General features: G+C 35.0%; 2 protein-coding genes across 4 annotated transcripts; one reads left to right on the top strand and one right to left on the bottom strand.

Annotated features, from left to right (window-relative positions):
* The first annotated feature begins 2,647 nt into the window (after positions 1-2,647).
* Positions 2,648-5,469, top strand: LOC132643311 (prefoldin subunit 2). 3 transcript variants are annotated; one of them, XM_060359917.1, is made up of 2 exons: positions 2,648-2,796; positions 4,676-5,469. In XM_060359917.1, exon 2 carries the CDS (start codon positions 4,680-4,682, stop codon positions 5,112-5,114), a length of 435 nt encoding a protein of 144 aa, XP_060215900.1. In that variant the 5' UTR covers positions 2,648-2,796; positions 4,676-4,679; the 3' UTR covers positions 5,115-5,469. The 3 variants fall into 3 exon arrangements, with proteins under 3 accessions (XP_060215900.1, XP_060215899.1, XP_060215901.1); XM_060359916.1 differs by having other exon boundaries at positions 2,729-2,887; XM_060359918.1 differs by lacking the exon at positions 2,648-2,796 and adding an exon at positions 3,006-3,028.
* Positions 5,470-5,834: 365 nt separating this feature from the next.
* Positions 5,835-9,448, bottom strand: LOC132643295 (uncharacterized). The gene is made up of 5 exons (XM_060359915.1): positions 9,125-9,448; positions 7,314-7,382; positions 6,837-6,912; positions 6,696-6,760; positions 5,835-6,467 (listed from the first exon to the last, which is right to left on the bottom strand). Exons 1-5 carry the CDS (start codon positions 9,284-9,286, stop codon positions 6,387-6,389), a joined length of 453 nt encoding a protein of 150 aa, XP_060215898.1. The 5' UTR covers positions 9,287-9,448; the 3' UTR covers positions 5,835-6,386.
* Positions 9,449-27,380: the final 17,932 nt, after the last annotated feature.

Here is a 27,380-nt window from a genome sequence, read left to right as displayed (position 1 = left end):
GGGCCAGATAAAAATCTGTTTCATCGCATTACATGTATTGCCTTGAGATTTTGAGTCGGGGGGGGGGGGGGGGGGGGGGGGGTGGGGGGGAGATTAGGCAATAAATGGAATTTACATTAGTGCTAAATTGTGTTGTTGTGGGGCTTCTCTCTTCTTTACTAATTACAATAGCATTGTTTCTTATTATACCAAAAAAGTTTTACTGGAATGAGAACTTTTAAATATTTAAAAAAAAAAACAATTAAAAATGAAGACCTTTTGGTATGAGCATTAAGGAGTTGTACGATTTTCAAGTATTTGTTAGAAGATGTTTGGAGTCATTACTATGATTCATGCAAAGGTTACCATATTTCGAAGTTTATGGATTGTTTGTAACAAGCTGAGCAAAATATTGATTCCTTCAAAGAATACGACTTCTTATTTCTTCTTTGCATAAGATGGTTTACTATTATTCTCAAGAATTGACTTGTCTCCTTTTCTAGGTAGGATTCTACATTCTATATGTTTTCCCGGTAGGTGTCCGTTACTCGTATTAAAATTCTAAAACGAAATCTCTGATTAAAGATGAAGAAGTTCTTGCCGCTCCGCCACACAATCTTGTTGGTAGCTATTTCCTTTGTTGATTGAAATAGAGATGTAATAAAAATAAATACTTGGTAGACTCATTCTTTAGGAGAGATTTTGGCTATTGTGATTACAAATAAATTTATGACGTTGAAAATCTTATAGTTCGGATTGAACTTGGGAATTACTTTCAAGTTTGTGTTACTGCTGGTAATTACTTTCTTTGTTTATTTCTTTCCCCTTTGGATGATGGTAATAAAAATCAAAGTTAAAATGAGTCTCTCTCTCTCAATAATTGTTGCGAAAAAAATCATTTTGAGTTAACAAAACAGAATTAATTGTTAAGTTTTCAGGGAATTTCAGAATAGTGGGGTTGTTGAGTCCAAAATGATTTTTAAATGTACAAAACCTGTTTTGCATTTCAAAATTCTAGGAGAAGCTATATCAAAAACAAATAATTTTTTTTGTTTTACAAATCAAACTCTGCTTTCGAAATAAAAACTAAAATTTCCAAAAATGAAAAATAACTCCATGGCACATTTTGACAAAAACTAAAACGATTTCGGTCATTCGTACAAATCCCCCTATTTCGGAGTGGTCTTTAATTTTGGCCCCTTTAATTTTTGTCTTTCAACATTTTTGGCGTAGCATAATTTTAAATTTCGATTGGAAAAGTTTACATTTCGCTCGAAATATATATCATAACATTCCGCAAGTTATGTCAGACACGGCCAAACTTTCAACCCTCAATATAATCTGAAAAATACTACACAACTTATGTCACAGTGTAACTTAATTCCTACAAAATTTGTGGCGAGCAAGGAAAAAGTTCAATTTCCAAAAATAAAAATGTTACAAAGCTTATGCCGAGTGAAGCATGTTTGAATATTTTTATTAAATGAGCAGCAACATAAAAAAATGACCTAATAAATACTTAATACTATATATTACAAAACATAAGTATACTTTTCCTTATTTACAAACCATATCAACTTAATTACAAAACATATCAGATTTGGAAAAATTAAAAGCCACTCTTTCCTTCTCTCTTTCCCCATTCTCTGTTTCATCCAAAACAGAGCCACCTCACCCTTCCTTCCCCTTCTCCCCATTCTTTGTTTTCTCCAAGAACTCCACTGCCCCACCATTCTCTTTCCCTGCTCCGACGTCTTTTTTGGTGAGTTCAGCCACGCTCCGGTGACAGATCTAAACAAACATGATTTGAAAAAGCGCAGATCTAGAAAAAATACTGAGAGAATGAAGCTATTCTTTAAAGTTAGCAACAATATACCAGATCATATAGGCAATGCAGATCCTCAAAAAGACCAAAAACAACTCCAAACATTGCAAAAAGCATCAAGCTACTCGAAAATTCAACTATTAGATCGAGAAATTTCACGAATATGAAACTTTATGTTATCTCGAATTCGATTATCTCACCATGTGGATTCAAAAGGAAGAAAAATTAGGAAAATTAGTAGACTGATTGTGGTTCTGATGAAATTTGATTTCTCTTCAAATTTCGAAGTGAGATTCAAAATTGTATTAAAGTTGTATGATAATTATATATTGAGTTTGTATGAAATTTATTTTTTAATTTTTATATGTTGTCCTAGTTGTATTAAATTTGCTTGAATATTGTATGAAAGTTATATATAATATTGTTGTAGTTGTATTAAATTTCCTAAAACCTAACATGAGCTTTATACAACACGCATACAAAATTACATACATATTTCATACCGATTTTATATAAAAAATTATAACTGAAATTCTAAGCCTTGAGTTATACACATTTCCTATGATTTTATACAATTTTCATACACGACAATTGTGAGCGAAATTCTAAGCCCTAAGCGACATATACAAATTTCATACACAAAGTTTTGAGAGAATTTTTCAAGCCTTAAGCAAACATTTTTTGTAAGAAATCTATTATTATTATTATATTCTGTAAACTAAAAAGTATTGTCATATTTCGTAAATACACCCTATTCTTATATATATATATATATATATATATATATATATATACACGTGATTCTCCCAAAAATTAAAGACCAACTTCAAACAAATTGATCTCCCTGCAAGAAATGGGCTGTCCGCCCTATGTATCTCAGCGGCCCACTCCAAAACAACGAGATTCTTCCAAAACCCAGAATAGATTTCTCTTCCACGCGCCCAAGAGCGTGTGAACACCAAACAGCCCTCCATTTTCTTGAACAAATAGAAGTACGCCCTATTATTTTTCTCTATTTTCACTTTGCTCTCGTTTTTTTCCAGTTTGCTAAATCAAGAAACTAGATTGTTTAACAATTTTCGGGTAAGTCATTATTAACTTGTTTTTTACTTCTTTGAAATTAAGCTGTGATTTTGTGTTTTTTTTGTCAAATCATCTTATGATTCGTTGGTCTTTTGTTTTCCCATAGTATCTGAGTTTTGTGGTTAGTAAAGTTCAAACTCGGTAGGTCTTGTCGGGGTTTTTATTATATTGTATGCCTTTCAATTGTCATGATTTAAGGGCAAAAACTATTTAGGATTTGATGGTAATGAGAAATATTCATTGTAATTTGTTAAAAGGTGCATATTGCAGATATATAGTTGTAAAAGTATATAGGGTTAAATGAAGTTGCTTGCACCAATTAATATATTTATTCTTTAGCCTTTATCATACTGGATTAACTTAGGGAAAAATATTTTCTGTTTGCTAATGTTAAAGCACCTTAATATTAAATTGAGATGCTACTTAAGAGAGAGATAATGAGGGAGTAAGAATAGAAAAAAGAGGTAGAGCTTGTTAGACAAATCTGAACATATTGTACTTCACCTTTTTTTTTTTTTTTTTTTTTCTGGATGTACGATTATGATGTTCCAATTAAAAGCATAACGACGTATATTGGCTCCCTAGCAAAAGATCGTTGGTTCTGATTGGTTAGCTGTCTGCTTTAACTTGCAATAACCAAATAGTCATACTCATCTAAAGCTGTTTTCAAGTTAGATATAGGACCTTTAACCACTCGGGCAACTAATGTGTAAATGTTTACGTTCTTCTTTTGCAAATTTTGTATCAAGATCCTACTTGTTATGCATACCTAAAGACCAATTGCTGAATATAGAATCTTAAAGTTGCTTCGACTCTTACTGAACTTATGAAAAAAGGTACTCCCTCCGTCCCAATTTATGTGATATAGTTTGACTAGGCACGGAGTTTAGGAATATATCATTCTTTTTGGACAGACTAGGAAAGAAAGTGTATCACATAAATTGGGATAGAGGGAGTAGCTTTTTTCAAGTAGTTCAGTATAGAAAGCAGTTTTTGCCCCTTTGTTTGGAAATGGTAATAATCGTAATTCATAAAAGGCACAAAGGTAGTGCTAGGATTCTGTTTAAGTAAAAGAAAAGATCCAAAACATAGCCCTAAGAATCCCAGTAAAGTTACTGCCTTGTTTGCATACAATCTAACTTAATCTTCTACATTGATTTCTGCTTCCCCTCAAAACATCTTTGAGTTCCTTTCTGTCCAAATCACCAACCAGATATAAGCTGGAATAGTGTACCACCAACTAATTCTTGGTTTGTACAAACCAATACAAAGACTTTTTTGATCCTGAGGAAATTTGTTTTGGTAGGTGGATTCATTTATGCACTTCATATTGGCTGCGAGAGGTAGTACTTTATTCATTCTACATATTGTTGAAAGTCTAGTAAATTAGTCTTGTTGAGTTTTTACCGAATATTGAATACGAGCCTTGTTAATGGTATAGGACTGTTTTTGGAAACTTTTGGAGATGACATTACAGGAGAATCATGTTCCTAACTTCAGTTTCCCTTCCAAGCGAACATTTTCATTTGTTTTTCAATAGTGCAACTGTTTTGCTTGGAACCTTTAACTATAACATAAATTCATTTTAAAAAAATAATGTCAGCATGAATTCTACTGCCTTTGTGGTTTCTCTTTTGCACTAGTTACTTGATAGAAATTACCTTTGTCGTGATACAACACTGATATTTATCTTTTCATCACCACAATCTATGGCTTTGAACACTATGCAAGTGATTGGAGTAGCTGAGCATAGATATGATTTTTGACACAGTCTGTTTTGTGTCTCAGTGCTATGGCTGCTCATGCTGAAGAACCAATCAATGAGCAAGCAGTTGCCAACATCTACAGTGGCATGAGGTCTGAGATCACCCAGATTTACTCTAAAATTACGGAACTAGAAATGGAAGTTAGTGAGCACTCACTCGTGATCAATGCTATACAACCACTTGATCCTGCAAGGCGGTGTTATAGGATGATTGGAGGTGTTCTTGTTGAGAGAACTATCAAGGAAGTTCTGCCTGCTGTTCTGCGCAATAAGGAGGGAATTGAGGAAGTGATAGCTCGACTGAATGAAGCCTTGGAGAAAAAGAAAAAGGAGATTTCTGACTTCGAGGCCAAGTATAAAATTAGAATCAGAAAGCCTGACGCTGAAGTAAAGGAGGAAGGCGGTCGAAAGGAAGGCTCTGCACAAGGAGTCCTTGTTGGTCCTGCTGGTTCAAATGAATAGACCTGGTCTTGTTTTGAAAAACCTTTCTGAGATGCTTTGTTGAATATGGTCAAGGAACTGTAGTAGTTTAGCATTAATGCATTATCTTTGCCGGATATTAATGTGCGGTTTATCATGTTCATTTAGCTTCCGCAGCATGAGCACGATGTTTTTGGTTTTTCTTGTGATGGAAACGTTTATATTATGAGATCAGAGTTCTGAGAGGCTTTACCAGATGATGGTGACATTTCGGTTTTCTTGATTTGACCTCCTTGAACATTAGCCAAGTGCTTATACCTGTTGAGACTTGTGGCTTTTTGTGCTTCGGCTATGGATTGTAATTTAGGTTTGTGGAATATAATTTTAGATGGCTGAATCTGGTAACTTTTCCATGGTACTGAAAATTATCTGGTAATGGTTCCTATCCACTTTTTTACTTATAAATTCCAACATGATATATTCACAAGGTCAGCTATGCTTTACATTTGATCTGGCAAAACTTAGACACGACGACCGTGTTCTCTAGTGAAACGGTGATGCTTCTGTGTTAATCTGGATCTACGTCAGTTGTAGTTATGCTTGTCAGTGTCTTATCTGTGCAAGAATGACTTGTGATATTCACAGTGCTCCATTGGAAAAAATAAGAAAAATCCTATATGAGATGCAGTTCGCAAATAGTGGAAAACATTCAATTGTTCAGCCACTTAAGTTTAATAATTCATAAAGCAATTAGGCCATTAATTGTCGAAGCAATCAATCCTCATATTATTTGTAAAGGACAGATCTAATCCTCTAATTGGCTACGATGGTACAATTTGAAACTCATCATTGTGAGAGAAACATCAAATCTTATTTGTCAATTCGAATATCCTCGATGATTGAAGGTCTCTTAAGGCTCTAAGATCCAATTTCACTAGAAGAGTCCCCGATTGTCCCAAGAAAATAAGTCCGACAATTTTTTTTTTTTTTTTTTAAGAGTCAAGTAACGAGCATAAATATACCAATCAGGACATCACAGACATGAAAATTACTTAACTCCATCGCTTCCCATATTCTACTGTTCAATAATAGGAACACAAGCACAATAAAACTTTCAAAAGCGACAATCAAGCTCCCACACGATCCCTCCTCTTCGTTGCTGATGGTAAATGATTTTAAGAGTGTTTTTGAAGCAGTGTACATGGTATGGTTGGCTTTTCATTCTTCTGTATTCCTGTATTCTGCATGTCTTTATAGTAATACTATCTCACAATGTTTAACTGCTACATTGAGCTCAATGCATAACTTGATCCACTATGAAGATGGTCCTCGAGGTCCAGCCTTTCCGTAGCCTAGACTGATAAGCTTCTGCACCAACTTTTTCTCAGCAGCAGCCTAAACAAGCACGAAAGGGAGAATTACAATCACAACAGCTAGAGAAATATACACAAGATGAGATTTTGCAATTCATGGACCATAGATATCTACAATTCGCTGTATTCATCAGCTATACAAAATGGAATGACATCCAAATAGGATTTTAGACAAGGGAACACAAACACGCAGAGCGTAGAAACAAGAAAGGGAAGGATAAAACAGAGTGGGAACAGAACGAGATCAAACCTCAAGCATGGGGCTGTTCTTGGGGATATTAGAAGCTAGTACAACATTGATTCCAGTCTTCAGAACTGCGCATGAAGCTATGTCAGACAATGTATCAAGAGAAAAATGTCTGGGACTGACTTATTTTGACTAGTGATATACCTATTCTACGGGCAATACCAGATCCTGTATTATCAGATGATCCTCCAGTCAAGGAACTCACACTAACAGTATTGCTCTGCACATGACATAAAGAGTGTGACAATTGAAATAGACAAGACAAATCAAAACCACCTTCACGCTCTGAAATATAACATACATTCCCCACCCAAACATCTATTTATGTAAGCGGATACGAAGAAGAGGTCATGTGCGAGTGCTGCAAATTTCTCTAGAGGTTTTTAATATCTCTTCTTCAGTTTTTGAGTTCCTGACTTGTTTTGTTCCCTACTTATTTTCAGCTTTCTTTTCAAAAAAAATTCGGGTAACTTATTTAATCAGTATCACTTTTTCTTCATTAGTATAAGCAGTATGACTCTCAGTTCTCATTAACTCTATACTCAAAAGCAATTACATAGATGGATGATAAAGGTGGCAGTAGAAAGAAAAAATGCAATATATGTCAAGTTCCAAACTTACAGGTCTTGTTGGAGCAGCTGCATACAGATCCCCAAGTTTGGCGGAGATGCAACCAATCCATGCATATATCTATAGAGGATGACAAGAAATTATTGTAAATGAAGAGTAACCTATTTATTCAAACTTGGAACATATTTCACACACGTAATTAACAAAAAATCAACAACTACAGCAACTAGAAATTCGTAAGTTCTACAAACTACATCTCGATGATGCATTAGCGGAGTTAATCCTTCAACATGCTAACATTTGTATTAACGGTACATTCTCAATTTCAGTTGCATTTTCTGTCAAATGGAAATTTCTAACTTTTCGTCTAACATTCCAACTACTTATTTCTCTGAATTATTATATAGATCCCCATGTATATCTTGCCCTTAACCCAATCGATAAAATTGCTTATGAGATAATGAACCTTCAAATTCCTACTTGAACTACTCTTTATTGATCCATTTGAATCATTACTAAACTAAATAGCTTCTTCAATCTCGAAGATTGCTTATTCATAGGCTATTATGAGTTCATGACAGGTCGCTGTGTTGAAATTAGTAGCCACTCTGCTCTTAGGCAGCAGTGCTAATGCATCCACAAAAATAATAGTAGGAAAAAAATCCCAGCACACATTAAGTCAGTGTCTCTCAACTAAATCAACCACCAGTTTGCACATAGTATCCATGGCACAAGTGTCTGGTGAGTACTTTCAATACCACGACGTTTAACTTTCTTGTGGCTTCAGCTGTAATTCATTCATAAGCAATCAACGTATGAACATCATAAATCAGTCAGTAAGACTCAATCCAACCAAAGTTAGGTTTAGCTATATGAATTCTTTTCAACCCTTTTGCTCGATTAGGGCCTACATCATTCTAATATCACTTCTGTTCTCTGAATCTCAAATCTATTCCTACACTAATATACAAGCTCTTAACCAAACAAAAAAGATTTTCGGCCAAATCTAGAGCTAATATAACTGTAGCAACAGTAACCAAACCTTAATCCCAATGAGTTGGTAGTCTATATGGATCCTTCACTTCCATTGCATTTTATCCTTAACTAAGTCCACGTTGATCTGTGAAACCATAGATTTTTTTAAACAACTTCCCTTCATGTTATTTTAAGTCAGTCTCATTTCCTTTCAAGCACCTTCAATTATCGAAGTGTTGTACTTATGAACCACAGGAAGTGGAGGTCCAACTAGGACATCTCCAAACTATGTCAGCAGACCTTCTCTCATTTTATCTAATACATTAAGGGGTCGTTTGGTTGCTGGACAGAAAGTGAATTATTCATGTCTTAAAACCAGCATAACTAGTACTACTATGTTTGGTAGCATTTTAGTTGTTATGTATAAAATTCAGCACACCAAATACGGTGTTTGGTTATTAGTTTACAATCCCACATAACTAATACATGTATAAGTTACGAGGGAATCTATGTATTATTTATGCAGGGTAGAAGATGGATAACTAACAGGGTACACGAATAACTAAACCCCGCATAACTAATCATTGCATAACTAATACCAACGTAACTTTAACGAGTGACCAAACGACCCCTTAAGTGTTATTGGCACATATGTCGGATATAGCTCTTGCCAAAAAATAGTGACTACTACTTCAGCTTTTACTAATCCTGATTCCATATTCCAAATCTTCCATAAACTCTAGATTTTTCTCTAATCCTCCAATATGCTACTAGGTGTTTACTATACCAACTCCAAAACAAGTAGTAAAAAGTTCTAACAAAATAGTAACATAAAAAAATACATTAACGATAATGTTTGCTTAATTGGAGTAAGTGAGGTACAAAACCTGATTTTGAAGACGAATAATCTGAAAGTAGAGAGTAGCATCGTTAGAGACTTCAGAGAAGCACGTGACTTGCACGCCACTTCCATCATCATTACATTCTTTTGCAATTTTCAACTCATTCATTTTGTCACCAACAACCTCTGCTCCTTCTCGCAAATCCATCTTTTTTTTTTATGGAGAGAAAAACAGAGTTGAAATTGAAGAAACGAATTAGGCAAATTCAAAATTACGAGGTTTATCAGGGGATTTTGGAAGAGTTAAAACAGATGGGTACCGGGTCGCCTGTGACGGGTGGGAAAGATCCGAACTTTACCCACTAGTAGTATAAAAATAGCGCTATTAGCCACTTTTTGGTCTTTTAACACCTTTTTATAAGCGTACTGTTTGATTGGATAACTGTAATTATACAGTTAGTTTAATTTAAAATAAAATTTAATTATAAAAAATTAATATATGTGCCTCTATAAATGATGTTAAATTAGGTATTTAACAACACGCTGTTTCTTGAAAATAGGTTAATTAATAATCCTATATTTGTACCTAATATTGTAAAAAAGTAATTGATATATATTTTTCAAATTAATAATATTTTGATTTTAATCAATTATAAAAATTAAAAGCAGACTTTTTTGTGAGAATATCATGGATTGGATGTTTGACAAAAAAAATTAATATTTTTAAATATAACGTCATAACATTATTCAAACGTTTGACCAAAAAAAAAAATTCATCAACTGTAAGTGAAAATAAAGAGTATGCAATATGAAATAACAAGTCAATATTACAAAAGAAAATAAATTAAAATAAAAAATATAACCTAAATTCAAAATTCAAAAATAAAAGTTTAACATAATACTCTTTTGTCAAATTCCAACATTACATAAGTAAGTTCAAACGTAACTTAAGTAAATATAATTTCAAAAGAAAGGAAAAATATTAGTCTATAACCTCATTCACAACGAAATTCTACTTTAATAACATCACGCATTATATGTCAAGTTTGTTAATGATTCATTCTTTCTAATATTGAGAGGTGTAGTTTAGAAAAAAAAAAAAGAATAATAACATGGTTATGCTAAATGAATAAATAAAATAAAATAAGAAAATACGAGCAATTACATGAAATCACAAGAAGTAAAGGTTGGGAACGAGAAGAAAGGAGATGAAAGATAAATAGTATAAAAAGAAAAATAGTTTTTTAAAAAAATAATAGAAATAAAAAAGAAATTAAAATAAAACAAAAAAAAGAAAGAAACTAAAAAGTAACTCTATAATTACAGGGTGTAATTACACCACCCAATTCTCAACCCTAAACCCCCTCCCCCCTTGAGAATTGGAGAGTGTAATTACACCCTCTCAATTACACTAAATTCCCACCTAACCAGGTAATTATTTGGTCAAACAAATAGGCCAAAATGTGTAATTATACCCAATTATACTCAATTCCAATTACCTGGGTGGCTTTCCAAACAGGCCCTTGATTGAAAAATTATTTATGGTAAAGATGGAGAAGTATTTACTACTCCCTCTGTTTACTTTTACTGTCTGTTAAATTAAAAATAGATTTTTCACTTTAGCATATCAAGAGAAAAATAATTTCGTTTTCCGGTTTTACCCTTGACATTAACTACTTATTCTGCAAATTATTTTTCAAGTCCATTGAAACTATACACCAATTAATATGGATGTTATAGTAAAATATACATTTCATTTATTGTTTCTTAAGGAATGTACAAAGTTCATTGTAGACAAGCAAAATTGAACGGAGAGAGTATTTTTGATAAAAGATGACAGTGAGATTTGAACCCAGAACCTTTGAGTGCTCTGACACCATATGTGATGGTTTCATCTAAAAGCTTAATGTTAGAACTAATGTACTACACCCTTAATGAGAGAATATATAAGTTATTCTTCACATGAATGTGTTTCATGAATGGAGCGAGATTTAACTCTATGAAGTTACTGAAAGAAGAGTTATGAAGTTCGGGGGTTAGCACTTTGTTCTATTATAAAAGGATGACTTTGAGGTCATTCTACACACCACGAATTGAGAGAAAAACATCCTTAGATTAGAGTGTGGCTGTCATGGACAATTCACAAGACTCCACAAGTGATCTTGTAATTAAGAAACTGTTTAGCAATTGGTCGTAGTAACACATATCGATCCTAGAAGAAGGTATGTCTTATTCCGCATTAATCTCCGAGTATAATTCCTTCATTGGTATTAGAGCAAGGTATAGATGTGTGTGTGTGTGTGTGTGTGTGTGTGTTTTCGTTCTTTGTATGGTTATAATTTGGTGGACAATGGTATTTTGTATTTTCATTTTGAAAGATATTGCATGAAAAAAGAATTTTGAAAACATGATTAACACTCGTACTTTTGACTGTATTTCTCCTTCCATGGGATGCTTTAATAGGAGAGACTTATATTACTGGAAAGATCTTTTCAAGAGCTTTTGAACAATATATTATTTGTAATATTTTGATACGAAGGAGATATGATTGTCGAAAGTCGGCTATCCAAAACAGAAAGAAATCTGCAATTTCAGCATGAATGTCTAGATTGCGATATGTTTTTCTCCCTCTTCGGGTTTCAAATATGTGCTAATTAGTAAGATGTGTTTCCCACCTTAGAAACAAGTGAGAACACACATTTATTTATTTAACTAGTTTCAGTGTTCGCGCTTTGCGCGTGACTAAAGCACGTACCTCATTCGACAACAGACACAACTGGAAAAAAAATAGACTTAGCTACGATCTTCGTATATCCCCTATCAAATGTTATAAAATCTATATATAATATAAAGCTAGGCATAGACAATTCTATGTGGCACCTCTCTATGACCTCCATTGGCATTTATCTTTTTTCTCCTTTTTTCTCCTTTTTCCTTATTTAAAAATTAATATTTTATATTAAAAAAATCAAAACATTACTCACTTAATTCTCTCAATTATACCTCTTAATTATCTTACTCTCTTGCTCTTCTATTCGTTATTATTGTTTTAATAGAGAGGAAAATGAAAAGTTATGAAGGCAATTAAGAATTGCAGGAAATGGATGACAATGAAGAATCAGCCAATCCTTCCGTTGAAAAGAAGAACATTCTTCCCAAATGATTTTTATGAAAATTAGTGCACTTAATACTAATTTTGTTACAATGATCAGTTAATGCATTCAATATTAGTGCACGTAATACTACTTTTATTACAATCAATTGATGTATTCATTTATCAATACTAATTTTATTATTACTATAAATACAAAAACATATCTAATTCATTGCATAATTTTTTTCTCTTCTTTCTCATTTATCATTTTCACTCTCCTCATCCCAAATCTGTGCACAGAAAGTTTCCTCCTTTTCTTTTCCTTTTTCCCCAACGTGAGTGCTTTTTTGCTCATCATTTTCTTTTTCGTACACTTATCTGACTCTTCTATACAATCGGTGAGCTTTTTCACGTATTTCGTTTTGGAAATACAAAAAGTATGTACTCTTCTTAGGCGAACGAAAATGGTTGTAGATTAAGTAGAAGGGTAAATCACACGAGAAAATGAATTTTGCAAAACAAGATAGAAGTGATGCACATTGTTGTAGAATTTCTTTTTATGTAGGTTGATTTGGAGGGTAAATTCACAAGACAGTGAGAATTACAAAACAAAGGTAATAATCTTTCGAGGTATTTTTTCGTGATGCACATTGTTGTAGATTATGTTTTATTTTATTTATTGTGTTTGCTTTTAAAATGATTTTAAGTATCTGATAGGTGACGACAATATCAGAGAGAAAGGTATTCACTCCTCAAGAGCTAAAAAAAAAGGGTATATAAATTATATACGTGTTGTTACTCTTTTAGTCTGTTCCAAACTTAATAGTTATAGTGCTAATTCATATTTAGTAACTTTGAATTTTAGGGGTGATATTTTTCTAAATTCAAATTGATTTTCGTTATCTCTTCATTGCTCACAATAGGGGAGAGAGAGAGAGTGTGTATAATTATATTTACATGCCCCCCAAACAAATGATAACATGAAAAGTATGTCATTGTTTTCCTATGCATATGCAAACAATAGAAAAAAATCGGAACCACAAAAAGGACTTAACTTCCTCAAAATATGCTATATAGAATTTTTTTATGGTGTTTTAAAGATGTTGTTTCGCCAATAGTTTCATAAAAATGAAAAATGTGTATTATGGTGTACAACATATAATATGTTTTCTTAAATATTTAAATATCTATATTTTATTCTTAAAATTAGATTTATATAGATAAAGATTAGATTGTAAATCCATAACAGATGTTTCAAAATTATATTTATTGGACAAAGAGGTTGATAAAAAATTTGATGTGTTCTGAGCTTTCTAAATTTATAAGGCTATTTTGTGGTTGAATGTAAAAAATAAAGTATATAAAAGGAGAGCAAATCTAAAAAAGACGTACAAAATTATAAGAACAAAGATCATTAAGAAAAGACTCCTTTAAGAAATATTAAAGTGTTTTGCTATGTAATTTATTGGCATGTAATTTTTATTAGCTAAATGAAAATAGATAATGTTGAAAGAAGAGGACGAGACGGCGAGAGAGTCCCAACTTAAAAGCTGATTTTTAAATTAAGCATGAAAAATATAAATGTAAAAAGTCACTAAATCAAAAGTTTTATTTTTTATCTCCGAGCATTAGAAAAAGGACCAAAAACTATGTCGATAATATCACCGCGCGAAGCACGGATAAGTTTACTAGTTTATATAAAAGTGAAAGTTCTACTTGCATATATACCTAGTATTTAAATTTTAAAAAAAAATTGAATAAAGATTAAATATCCTTTATTGTATAACTATTTGGTATCCGTCCTAACTAATTCGTATTCTTGCCACATAAGATCGATAAAAGGGAAAGCACTCCCATCGAAATATTTTTCAGTCCCATAAAGAAAGTCTATGCAGCCCACCACATGAATATTTAACTTAAATTAGATATTTGTTGTTTTCACTTCATATTCTAAACGATTTTGAAATTATGAGATCTCATACGACAGAGCATATTTTTCTTTTTCTTCGGCCATATTTAAGTTTGGAAGCAATTTGAAAAATATGAGATATTTTGATTCAAATATTAGTTATATCGATGGTTGGCTTGCAGATTAAATTACTATGCAAATTCTCACCTCTTGGGTGTTTATATTTTTCTTATAACCTCTTCTAATAACCAATGTATTTGTCACCCAATCAACATCATTTTTTTATTTTTTATTTTAGTTTATTTATAGGCACATATTCTTTTTTCAAATCTTATTTGGTTCTCATTCTCAATATAAAATAACTTTTATTAACTAATATGGTTGATGCACTTAATTAAAAGAGAAAATTTAGTAATTTTTCTAATCAAAGAGTAGGCAACTTGTGCTGCTGATAGCTACTCATAGTACTTTCTCCGTCCTATCTTAACTATCGCTTTAACTCGAAAAGATTGTCCCAAAATATTTATCACTTTAAGAATTCAAGACTAAATTTATAATTATTTTTAACTATGCCGTTAACATGAATGAAATAGTTATTTTTAATAAATAGGGGTAACTTAGTAATTATACCTTGTATTTTTTTTTCTTAAAGAGTGTAAAAAATTAAGTAACACAGGATCACGCTAAAGAAATATATAGTTCAACCACAATAAAGCAAAACTGCACAAAGAATCGGTTGAAAAAATACGAGTAACATAGGATTGATTTAAAAATATTCATAATCCAAGAAAAATAAAGCAAAATATAACAAAATAAAGGAAACATAGTTGAGAAAATCGAATTAACATATGAGGGTAAAACGGGAAAATTAGTGCACAATTATGTTACCCATCATTTAGTTAACCTTCAATCTTAATTTCACGAAATACTATTCATCACAAGATATCCAAATTCATCTTTTCTATTTTTAGCCCTAGGGTTCTTAACACATTAGTTCTTCACAATTAGTGTGTAGGATGACTATGAGATGATGATAATCGACAAATAAATAATGAATGCTAGGTTAGAATCTTACCCCAAAGTGCTTGTGAATGCTTTTCCGTTGTTATCTCCTAACCCTCCAACTATTGAAGATTTCATCAATTCTTGGGGACTAATCTTTCACCCACCATTAATGGAGCTTAAGCTTGTTATGAGATTTGAGAAAGGAAAGATAATGAATCACGTGAGGGCACTTACCTTTGAGGAGGAACTCCTAGCCCTAGGAAAATAGCCCCTTATGTTCTAGGGAAGTGTTTTTGGGTTTATGAGGGGAAAGACTTGAAAAATAACACTTAAAAACGACTTTCAGCCCAGTGCACCCGCTGCACCCTTTGCTATAGCGGGTGCCCAAATTTCTGATTTGTTCAAAACTTCATTTTAGCCCTCGAAACTCATCCGGAACCTCCCGAACACAAACCATATATGCGTTTTGATTGTAAACCACATTACCGACGCACCGTGATCTCGTAATTCCCAAAAGAGATCATTTTAACCCCGTGTTGACCAAGTCAACCCCAACATTATGAAACTAAGCCTTCACTCAAGACTCAAAACATCCCTAAACGCCTTGGGACCCAAACCAATGGCTTCACTAAGTCATAGGTCGTACTAACGGGACTCGGGGAAAGGGTCAACACGGTTAAATGGGTCAAAGCACTATAACGACTAAACGGGTCGTTACAACCTTTAATTAAGTATCCTAATCTATATCTATATATAATTAAAAAGAGGATAGTTTGCAATAGATACCTTTCCCCCACGAACCTTAAATTAGGGATACCACGATATCAATCAGCAGGTTTTTTCAGGATGCAGCAGATTTCAAAGGGCAATAAATCACGATGCAGCATTTTGTCAACACTCATAATTCTTGACAAGAATCCTGGTTGTTCTCTGCAAAAAGCTCTTTTTACACCAAAGTGAGTAATACGATTTCTAATTTATGAATAATACTTAAATTTCTTCTAACATAATTGATGTACTTCACATTGATTAACATCTGCACAATATTCTTTTCACGGTTTACTGTTTTTCTACATTCATGGGTATATCATTTAGGTATTTGGTGAATTGGGTAACCAAATCAATTCCTCTACATTAATGAACACAAGATATTTGATTATATGCCTGAATAATTTGGATAATGTGATTTTACTCTTCTCTTATAACAGTTGCTCTATAATATTGACTTTTCGTTTCTACTTGCTAACTCACTATCAATATTGATTCACACTTCTTCTCTATTAATAGAGGAATTAATGGCAGCTGAAAGTAATTTTATTAGCGAAATTAACACCAAGCCGATGATTGGAAGTTAAAGGTTCGTATTGTAAGGCTTATTCTTTTTCAACTGAGCTTATTCTGATGGATGAAAAGGTTATGTGTTTTCACTTTACTTCTATTTTGCACTGTTTACATATGCATCAGTATATAAGAAAAATATGCAGAAAAACTTAGTCTTATTAACTGATTTAGTGTTTTTGTAGGGCAACAACATTGACACAAGTGTTGGCAGGAATATTATTCAAAGTTTGAAAACGATGAACCAAGAAATCAAGGAAATTGGTTTGTACATCATGAAGAATTTTGTGGTTTGTCCAAATAAGGAGAAACTGAGTGTTGACACCCAATTTTGTCCCTCCTTTATTCCAATTTATTTCCTTGGGCTTTTAAATTTATTAACGAGCTAAATACTTTGTTTTCACTACTATTTTTATTACTATTAACCTCGTTACTTTCATTACTTTATCAATAATTTTAAATGGTTCGTCATCGTTTCATTTTAGGATTTGTACTCGTTAAATTTTTTTTTTTTTACTTTATACACACTAATTACTATTTGCCTTCACCTAATATATTTTGTACTAGTTATTAAGTTAAAAGCCCAAGAATAATTAAATAGAGGAGGAAGGATCGACAATTTTCAGTCAAATTATTAGCCCAAACGACCAGCCCATTACCCCTTAATAATTCACCCGACCAGCCCACACTTTAATTAATTAAATCAGTCCACTACCCGGTCTAGCCCATTACACTACCCACTTAACAGATCAGCCCACTTCACCCACGATCCGACCGGAGCGGCCCAACAACAACTTGACCCGACCCGGTTCATTAGAATGAAACCATTAGGGTTCATTCTTTTCCCTCTTGAACCAGCCGCATCCCTTCAGCTCTCTCTCTCGTCTCTCCCTTCTCTCCTATCCCCCATTTCCATTTCAAGTTAAACCCCAAATCCCTTTAGCCATGGCAGATCCTTGCCCCCCACTTTCGTGCAATTCTCCTTCACTCTCTCTCTCAACCAACGATTGTGGCAAAATCACAGATCATTTTCACAAAAATCAGGCCATGCATGGCCATTTGAGGAAGTGAAATTAATGAATAGGTTTTGTTTTCTTTCACCATGATCTGCCTGTGATCTGAAACAAGTTAATGATTTTCATCCATTTGTGAAAAAAAAAAAGAATCTGCTTTATCAGCCTTCTGATGTCTCGAGTACAAGTTTTCAAGGGGATTTTGTCTCCATCTTCTTGGTTCCGGATTAAAGTCAGAACAAGCCCTAACGTTCGGATTTGGGGAAAGATTTCAACTTCAAATCCCGCTCAAAAATCGCAAACCCTAGTCTTTTCCACCTATATATATGTGACATAGTCTTCAGCTGAAGGGGGAAAAAAACGAATCCCTACTCTCTGTTTTTTTTCTTATTATCGGGTTCGATTCATCGAAAAAAAAGGAGATCAAAAGATCCTTAGCATTTTTTTTAACTGGCATTCTAAACTTTAAGATTGCTTAAAAAACATCTCGTTCTGTCTCGGTTAACTTTAGCCGCGACTAAGATATTCGGTTTACCCAACTCTAGTTTCGAAATCGTTCGTGTATTCGAGAATAGATTCGAGACCTCTACACCAGTTCACTGCACCCGACAAAGGTAATTTTCCCTCCTTTAGTTATTTTATTTGGTTTTCTGTTTGATCATGTTGTTGTTTTGTTTACATTTTAATTAAGTTTGTAGTGGTAGGATGTTTTCCTGCTGTTATTATCAGTAGATTGGCATGTCTGTTTGCGATGTATTCATCGATTAGCTAAGTATATGGTAAAATGCTAGTTTACATGACATGTTGGTCAAATGAGTATGTTTGGCTCAATTGCTATTTGTTCAAAATAGGATTGTTAGGAATCTGTTTTCAATTACTGCTTGTTCACGTTTATGTTGATGCGCAATACTATCATGATGCTTTAAGTGTTTCATATAAGTTTAGTAATTACATAATGCCGTAACTGCCTGAGATTAAGGCTTATAAGAGATAAATCTGGTTCGATATAGGATATGTATGCATATTCATGGTGATATTGTATGGCCTTAGTAACATTTTATCTAGTTGTTGTGGTTAGTAAATTTGCTAAACTGTGATGTAGTTGGCCTAATTTATAAGTGTAAAGGTTTGGCCTTCGGTTGACTCATTCATTAACCATAGTCCAAATGGGAATTAAACATCAGTCTCATCTAGTCTCCAACCCCTCTATTGTTGATACTCAGTTGGGACAAGATTGTCATTTGCATAGTTTTTGCCTTGCTGCTACTGTTGTTTGCTATGAAATAGTACTATTTTGACAGATGCTACACTTGATGATAAGAGGTTATTGCACTTTGTCATTGTTATGGCTATTTGCTGGTCCGAAGTATCATTTTTTAGGAAAGGTTGTTGCATTATTAGAACTGGTCTGGTTTCTGATGCCCATTTTGTAGATAAATTTCATTTCATTTGGGTTGTGGTGTGTCCTTAAGGGCAGATAACTTGCGGTCCTAGGAACAACTTGCTGTTATGAATTTTGGGCCCACTGTGTTGCTATACCGGACTGAGCAGATTCTCTATTCTGACACCTATTTTGGAAAATAATTGCTACTTATGGTTGTTGTATTGCTGCCATTTTATTGCTATCCCTGACATGTAAACTATTTATAATCTGGATTGGGTTTTTGTTGTGTCACGAGAATTAACTAAAACAAATCAGTACCTACGTGGTTAAGTTAAATTCATATTACGTATGCATTTAAAACCATGATAGCCTCGGGTAAATTTCCTCGTCACTAATCTTTATCTTTTTCTTTACATGTACACATCGGAGAAAATGGAGTCCTAATTCGGGACTCATCATCTGCCGCATTCGGTGTTGGGCCAAAGCCCAACGAAATTTTCTTCTCGAGTCATCCTCAACCCGCAACATATAAAAGAAAATTCTTGGGTCAAGCCCATATGGCAAAAGAGCCGAATACCATAGCCTTTTAAATGGGCTAGGCCCATCTACTTTCTCTACTCTATTCCTTTTGTATATTTGACTTGTATGGATTGACTAACAATTTATCTTATTCTTGTTCTTTCTTAGCTTAGATGAATCCTAGCGGGGTTTGTAGGATTTCTAGTTTGAAAGATTAAGTAGGTTTGTTTAAGACTTAGAATGAGTTTAAATGTTGATATCTATAACATTTTGGGCTACATGAATGATTTCCCAAAAGGACGCCAAGAGAAAATAATAACTATACTTTCCAAACAAATCATGTTGATTTCAAAACATTTTAAAATAATGAAGACTTGAATCATTCCTTTTATACATTAAAATCCTCTCTCCGATTTCCGACGATTTCGTCATGTTTTAATAACGTAAAACTTTAAAACTTTATCGATATCAATCTTACAATGATTCTTTTAATTTTTTACTCGGTATAACTTATTTTCTTCAAAGTATTTACAAAACGTTATACATCCCGCACCTTCTCAGTTTATTTACAACTAAGCTCTTTTACACCAATTATTATTTTTCTACAAATTCTATTTTAAATAGCATTACTATATGTCTATCTATAACTTTAACAATTCTTATAAAGATATTTTCTTAAATATTATAAAATGTTACATTTACATTTTAGCCTAATTAACTTTAAGTCCGGTAGGTTAACCATTGTTAATGGATCTTAAAGGGTGCCTAATACCTTCCCTTTAAGTTAGTTGAACCCTTACCTAGATTTTTGGTTTCGTAGACTTAAAACGGAGTTAACTTTAATTAACCTTAGGTGCCCTAATTCACCGTAAATAATTAGGTGGCGACTCTTAACTTTAAATAATCCCGGAATTACCCGGATGTTGTAAACTATTTTGACCCCGGTTAAAATAGGGTATAACAGCTTGGCGACTTCACTGGGGACTACTTAGGTTCTAACCATAACGGACTTAGTTTAATTAGGCTTTGTGTGCTTGTCTGAATTACTCTATTTGTTGTTAGCTGTTTTTACATGCTATTATTTCTTTGTTTGATATAAACTGTTTATATGTTACTGTTTTGATATAAACTGTCATTCCGTATCACTTTTCTCCACATTTGGAAATTCACACTATCACACGTACACGCGAGATGTGTTTTGCGCACCCGCAAATTTCTTTCAAAATCCAAAATTTTAGGAGAGTTGGCATATGCGCGGGGTGTCTGGATTTTCCGTGTGACGGCGTAGCCTTCTCACTCGAGTTATCCGCTCGGGAACCTTGCGTCTAGTAAACCCGCTCTTAGTCAACCTAGGATAGAGCTAAACCAACACCCTTTATTAGGAGCATACATTTCATGACATAGGAGGTTTAATACCCTTGGTGTATTAAACTCATTAGATGACTTTACCCAAAACGTCCAAGTCGGTTCACGACCCCAAGTGACACTAATCATACTTTATGTGCATGTTTAAGGGGTAACTGTGCCTAAATATTGACTATTTGCTTTAACTAATTAAACTTTGGGAGGGAGAGAATGACTAACGTTTCTATGACAGGTATGAAAACTTTATATTGGACGACGTTTCAATCAACAATTGACGAGGATCAAAGGACATCACAAACTGGAGCTAGAAGTTAGACATAGGAAATTGCATTTACTTTACTTAGATTAGGAAACATTTTGTGTTGTACTCACTTGATATGTAATAAATATTACATTACTTTTGTACTTTATTTTGGGGAATAGAATTTGTTTAATTAACCAAAAGCAATGGGATGACATATTATGGCACATTTTACCCTTCAAACAAACGTTAGGCCTACCTCTGGCACAAAGAGGTCACGTGCATATTAGGACGCGTTATCGTTTGATATACTCATTTGCATTTGTTTGACAACTTGTTTGACTTTATTTGATGAATTATTTGCTACATGACTTACTTGACTTTACGTGATCATGACTTTACCTAGACTGACATCATTTGCACTTTATGCTTCTTTTTATTTTTTATTCCCAAAGAGTTGATTCGTGTTGACACTCGAGCTGGCCGACCACCCTTACCGCACAAGGTCAAAAACGTCATCATTACCTCGACGTAGTTGGGTTGTTCAAGGAAAGGAAATCATTATGTCTGATCCGGCCGCAACCATTTCAACTGGTTTGGAAAACATCGTAATCTCTAGTGATCCCCCCGAGACTTCCGAACATAGAATCACTATTCAACATGACGAACATATCGCCCGCCTGACTCAAGAGATTGAGGACCTACGTGGCGAACTAAATCGGGTTAGGGACCTGACCAACTTATCCGTTACACTCCAAAGTCCACCTCCTGAACCCAGAACTGTCGCACCAAATCCACCTCGTTTTCCATCACTTGAATCTCCAGTTCCTGAACATTTTCCTCCACAAAATAATGCACCTACCAACAACAACTTTCCTCCAATCACCCTCGCAAATCCACCAAATTCGTCATCCGTCTATACTCCTCCACAAAGTCAACCACCCACCTACACTACCTATACTCCTCCCCAAAGTCAACCACCCACTTACAATACCTATGCTACTCCTAATCCACCACCCGTCAATCCACCAAATCAACCGTTGGCTCACACTCCTTATATCCCTTTAACCGCCAACATTAATCCACCACCTACAACTACTCCTCTAAACCCACCAAACCAACTACCTACAAACACCACTTATAACACACCACCTCCAGTCCAAAACACTCCCACTGTCCAAACTTATCCAACCCAGTATATACAAGGGGCACATTTTGCCACTCCTAATGCGCAATATGTTCCTCTGGTATATGCAGCGGAAACACAAGCCTTCACCAACCTAGTAACGGTCAGGTTTCAACCCGAGGTAGATCAATACGAGGAAATGGAAAAGGATGCAAAATCAGGAGCAGATAACCTATTGCTAAAAGAGATCCACAGCCTCAAAGAGGCAATGAGAAACCTTCAAGTTGCCAGAGGAAGCAAGAGTGTAGAATATGAGGATCTGTGTGTTCAGCCTGACGTTGACTTACCCCCAGGCTACAAACCGTCGAAATTTGATACTTTCAATGGAACCAGCGATCCCCATACACACTTAAGGGCTTACTGTGACAAGCTGGTTGGAGTAGGTAGAGATCAGAACATAAGGATGAAGCTATTCATCAGAGGCTTATCCGGTGAGGCCCTTACTTGGTACACACAACAAGACGTCCGTAAATGGCGTGGTTGGAGTGATATGGCACAAAACTTCATGGACCGATTCACTTTCAACACTGATATCACACCAGATAGAGTCTATATGACTAAGTTAACTAAGAAGTCAACTGAGTCGTTCCGCGAGTATGCTCTACGTTGGAGGTCAGAAGCAGCCAGGGTTCAACCCCGATGAGTGAGAAATGACTGCTACCTTCATTGAATGCCAGACTGGCATATTTTATGAGAAAATGATAGGCATGATGGGGCAGAAATTCACAGAAGTCGTCAGAATGGGAGAAGCCTTAGAAGAGGGAATCAAATCAGGAAAAATTCAGGATCCTACTGCTTTGCAAGCAGTAAACAAAGCTATTCAATATGGTTCTATCAGTGGGACCAAAAATAAGAAAGAAGATGTAGCTGCGGTCATGAACATCCAAGGGCATAAGCCGAGCCAAGCCATTACATACTTTAACCATCCACAACAACCTTTCTACCTTTACCACTATGTTGAACCCTACCAAGCTCTACTATCTCCTTACCCTGTCTACAATACCCAAGCAAATTACTGCCAACCCCGAGCACCTCCACATCAAAAACCACGTCCATATCAATCCGTTCAAGCTCCAACTTACCAAAATCGACCACATGATACACCCAGAACCCGTCCAAACCCTAACATCAAAAACACCCGAAATTACACTCGGTTCGCTGAACCCTTGGCTCAATTGTTCGAAAGACTAAAAGTCGCAGGCGTGGTACAACCAATTGAGAGGAAAATTCCCGATCCTATTCCAAGATGGTTTGATGGTTCCAAACGTTGTGCATATCATTCTGGAGTTGTTGGGCATGACACTGAGGATTGCTACGGGCTCAAAAACAAAATCGAAGCCTTGATTAAAGAAGGAGCGATCCAGCTCACTGGAGCTCGGCCCAATGTGGACAACAACCCTCTACCTACTCACGAAAATGCCAACGTGAACATGGTAACTGTTGAAGAGGATAGGTATTCGAAAAGAGCCATTATGCCAATTGAAAAGGGCATGTCATCAACTTTTGCTGCTCCCATGGGAACAATCCAAAGACAAGCACCAATAGAGATTGTTGTTACAACTACTCGCGACACCGAGACACCGACCATCCAGGGTGCCGAACCAGGAGAAACTCTGAAGAATTGGACTTGTACTCCGTCCCTGGTTCGCCGGGAGTCTTGGTAGATTTAAACATGTAGTGAAATTTTTGAAATAGCACGATTTTAAAATTGAGGCTTAAATCGTGCCCCAAAACTTTTGTTGTTTTGCCTCATCTTTTGGAAGCTTAAATTGCAAAAACTATGAATGCATTTTTGATTTTCCTTAATCATCTATTATTGTTATTTTCCACTTTATTTATCGAATGCCACCTCTATGATTGTGACATGAAATGAACGAATGAATAACCTACATCTCAAGAGAATAACAAAGAAAACTAGAGGACAAGATAAGATTTCGCTCGGAAGAAATTGAAATAGCCGATAGACAATGACACAAGCATGAAAGCTATCAGTCAAGAAGAAATCAAGGAGGACATTAGGTTAGACAGCCTAGTTTGCAACCTTTCCTTTAACAATTGTACGAACTACGCTGACCTGATTCCCGTGGTGGGATACGTAGGCAGCCCACATAGGGTTCGATTGCATTATAACAGAAAATCCAAAAATCCTTATGTAAGGAGAACTACACATCCAAAAATCCTTTCTATCAACATACAGACAGTCGTATTTAGTTAGAAATCCAACAAACATTTTACCATTTACATAACAGAACTACGCTGACCTGATTCCCTTGGCGGGATACGTAAGCAACCTATACAAGGTTCGGTCACACCACATCATAAGTTTAGCATACCCTTCTGAGCCTGAAACTGGGGCATATTTTGAAAGATTAGACAAGAGAAGAGTTGGACATCGACAAGATTAAAGCTACCAGACAGGAAGTATTATAGACCAATGACTTTGGAAGTGTCACAATCTAAAGTTGGCAGAAATATTTTACAACTTACATACATATATTTACACATATATCTTTCCTTATATACATATACTTACGTATATATCTTTCCTTATACATATACTTACATATATACCTTTCAAATGAAACACTTTCTTTTAATTGTTTCACTACTATTCATCTACTGAGGCTTGAACGGAGATCGCAAGATCCAAACAGACTAGACGAATGGAGCGCCAACAACGCCAAGCTTCGATTCAACACGAATCAACCTCCCCCTCCCAAACTAAGAGTTTTTCTTTGAGTGCAGGAACCTAAAACTGCGAGATCAACAGTCAAGTCTATCAATCATGGCCGAAAAGCATCATTTGGCTCATTATGGCCTCGCCTCAAAAGCCAAACGACTTTATTTCCAACTTTATCTTTAATTTTATTTTTATCACAATAACTTTATGACTTTATTAACAAATATACCTATTTTGTAGGTTGTCGAGATTGAAGACGAATTAAATCAGGATTACGTGTCATTAGTTTGGCTTGTCACGATACCGTCAACATCATCAGCCAAACGGCTATGCTATCACTTTACGCCATACTTCATCAATTATTTTATCATTCAATTTACCTACTTTAACCACTTTACCCTGAACTTTACAGGAACCAACATTAAGTCTCCGAAGACAACCGGAGGCATCCTTTGGCTATTCAGCCTCTTTCGCATTAGGAAAACGACTACACCATCACTTTACTTTACCAATTACTTTATCATTTACTTTACCAACTTTAACGACTTTATCCTGAACTTTACAGGAATCAACATTAAGTCTCCGAAGACAACCGGGGGCATCATTCGGCTATACAGCCTCATATGCATAATCCAGATGGCTACACTATGACTTTACTCTCTACTTTATCATTCACTTTACCAACTTTAACGACTTTACCCTGAACTTTACAGGAATTATCATTAAGCCTCCGAAGACAACCGGAGACATCATCCACTTTACGACTTTACCCCGAACTTTACGGGAAACTTCATAAAGTCTCCGAAGACAACCGGAGACATCATTCACTTTACCTACTTTAACCACTCTACCCGAACTTTACGGGAATTTTCATCAAGTCTCCAAAGACAACCGGAGACATCATTTACTTTACTTACTTTAACCACTTTACCCGGACTTTACGGGAATTTGGATCAAGTCTTCGAAGACAACCGGAGACATCATTCACTTTACCCACTTTAATGACTTTACCCGGACTTTACGGGAATTTGCATCAAGTATCCGAAGACAACCGGAGACATCACTCACTTTACCTACTTTAACGACTTTACCCCGGACTTTATGGGAATTTTCATCAAGTCTCCGAAGAAAACCGGAGACATCATTCACTTTACTTTAACGACTTTACCCCGGACTCTACGGGAACCTTCATCAAGTCTGCGAAGACAAACGGAGACATCACTCACTTTACCTACTTTAACGACTTTACCCCGGACTTTACGGGAATTTCCATCCAGTCTCCGAAAAAAACCGGAGACATCATTCACTTTACTTTAACGACTTTACCCCGGACTTTACGGGAATCTTCATCAAGTCTCCGAAGACAACCGGAGATATCATATGGCTATACTGCCTCATTTTCATAAGCCAGACGGCTGCACTCATATTTCACTTTCTACTTCATCGATTACCTTATCATTCACTTTAATAATTCTACCCTAATTTCACAGATATCGTCGAGTCCCTGAAACAACCGGAGACATTATATGGCTATACAGCCTCTTCTACACAAGCCAAACGGCTACATTTTTACTTTACTCTCTATTTTATTACTTTACTTTATCATCCACTTTACCTACTTTAATGACTTTACCTTAAATTCCACAGACGTCACTTATCATCAAGTCCCGGAAGACAGCCGGAGGCCTTATTACTATCATTAAAATCTCCAAATACAACTGGAGATATTATTACATCTTCAGCATAAACATCACACATTCATTCAAGTCCCTGAAGACAACCAGAGACAACATTTAGACACACGACCTCACTATAACCCACACGGCTTCATCTTCATTCTCACACTTATATTTATCATCATTTTACATTCTTTATAAGATTTACATTTTCAACTTTACCCCAGACTTTATTACTGAATTTGACATAAATTTCAGTTTTTGACAGAAAGTACGACCCACATACAGAGACACAGCACAACGTGGAACTTTATCTTACGCAGTGAACTGGGGCAAACATGCTGAAGAGGAATATCAAACTCACAAGCAAGGGTCACGGATCTACTCTCGAATTCAATTCCGCCTATGTCCACAAACAGGTGATACGTAGGTTAATTTCTCTTTCATATCCACCGCTAAAACTCTACTCAATCAACTCCTCTCACAATCATGTAAGCCTTTTCTATATCCCGGTCTCACCATAATTCAACACTGGGGCAAAGCGTAGCGTCGGTATTGATTCGCTTCTTTCAAACTTCATAGAGCTTGATTCTCACAAAACTCGAGACATGTAGGCAACTCGAGATTGGGTTCGACCATAATTCTTTCCATCCAAGTTCTTCCAAGTTCATATTTGTCGGTCGGAACAAAATTGGCTACTACGTCAACTTCTTCGCCCGAAAACTCTTACATCGTCTCCGGTCGAAGAGGGGCATCTGTTGACACCCAATTTTGTCCCTCCTTTATTCCAATTTATTTCCTTGGGCTTTTAAATTTATTAATGAGCTAAATACTTTATTTTCACTACTATTTTTATTACTATTAACCTCGTTACTTTCATTACTTCAGCAAA

Source organism: Lycium barbarum, chromosome 1, assembly GCF_019175385.1.
Source record: "Lycium barbarum isolate Lr01 chromosome 1, ASM1917538v2, whole genome shotgun sequence".
Lineage (NCBI taxonomy): Eukaryota > Viridiplantae > Streptophyta > Magnoliopsida > Solanales > Solanaceae > Lycium > Lycium barbarum.
The sequence above is the reverse complement of the archived record's forward strand: the minus strand, read 5'-3'. Positions and strand labels throughout refer to the sequence as shown.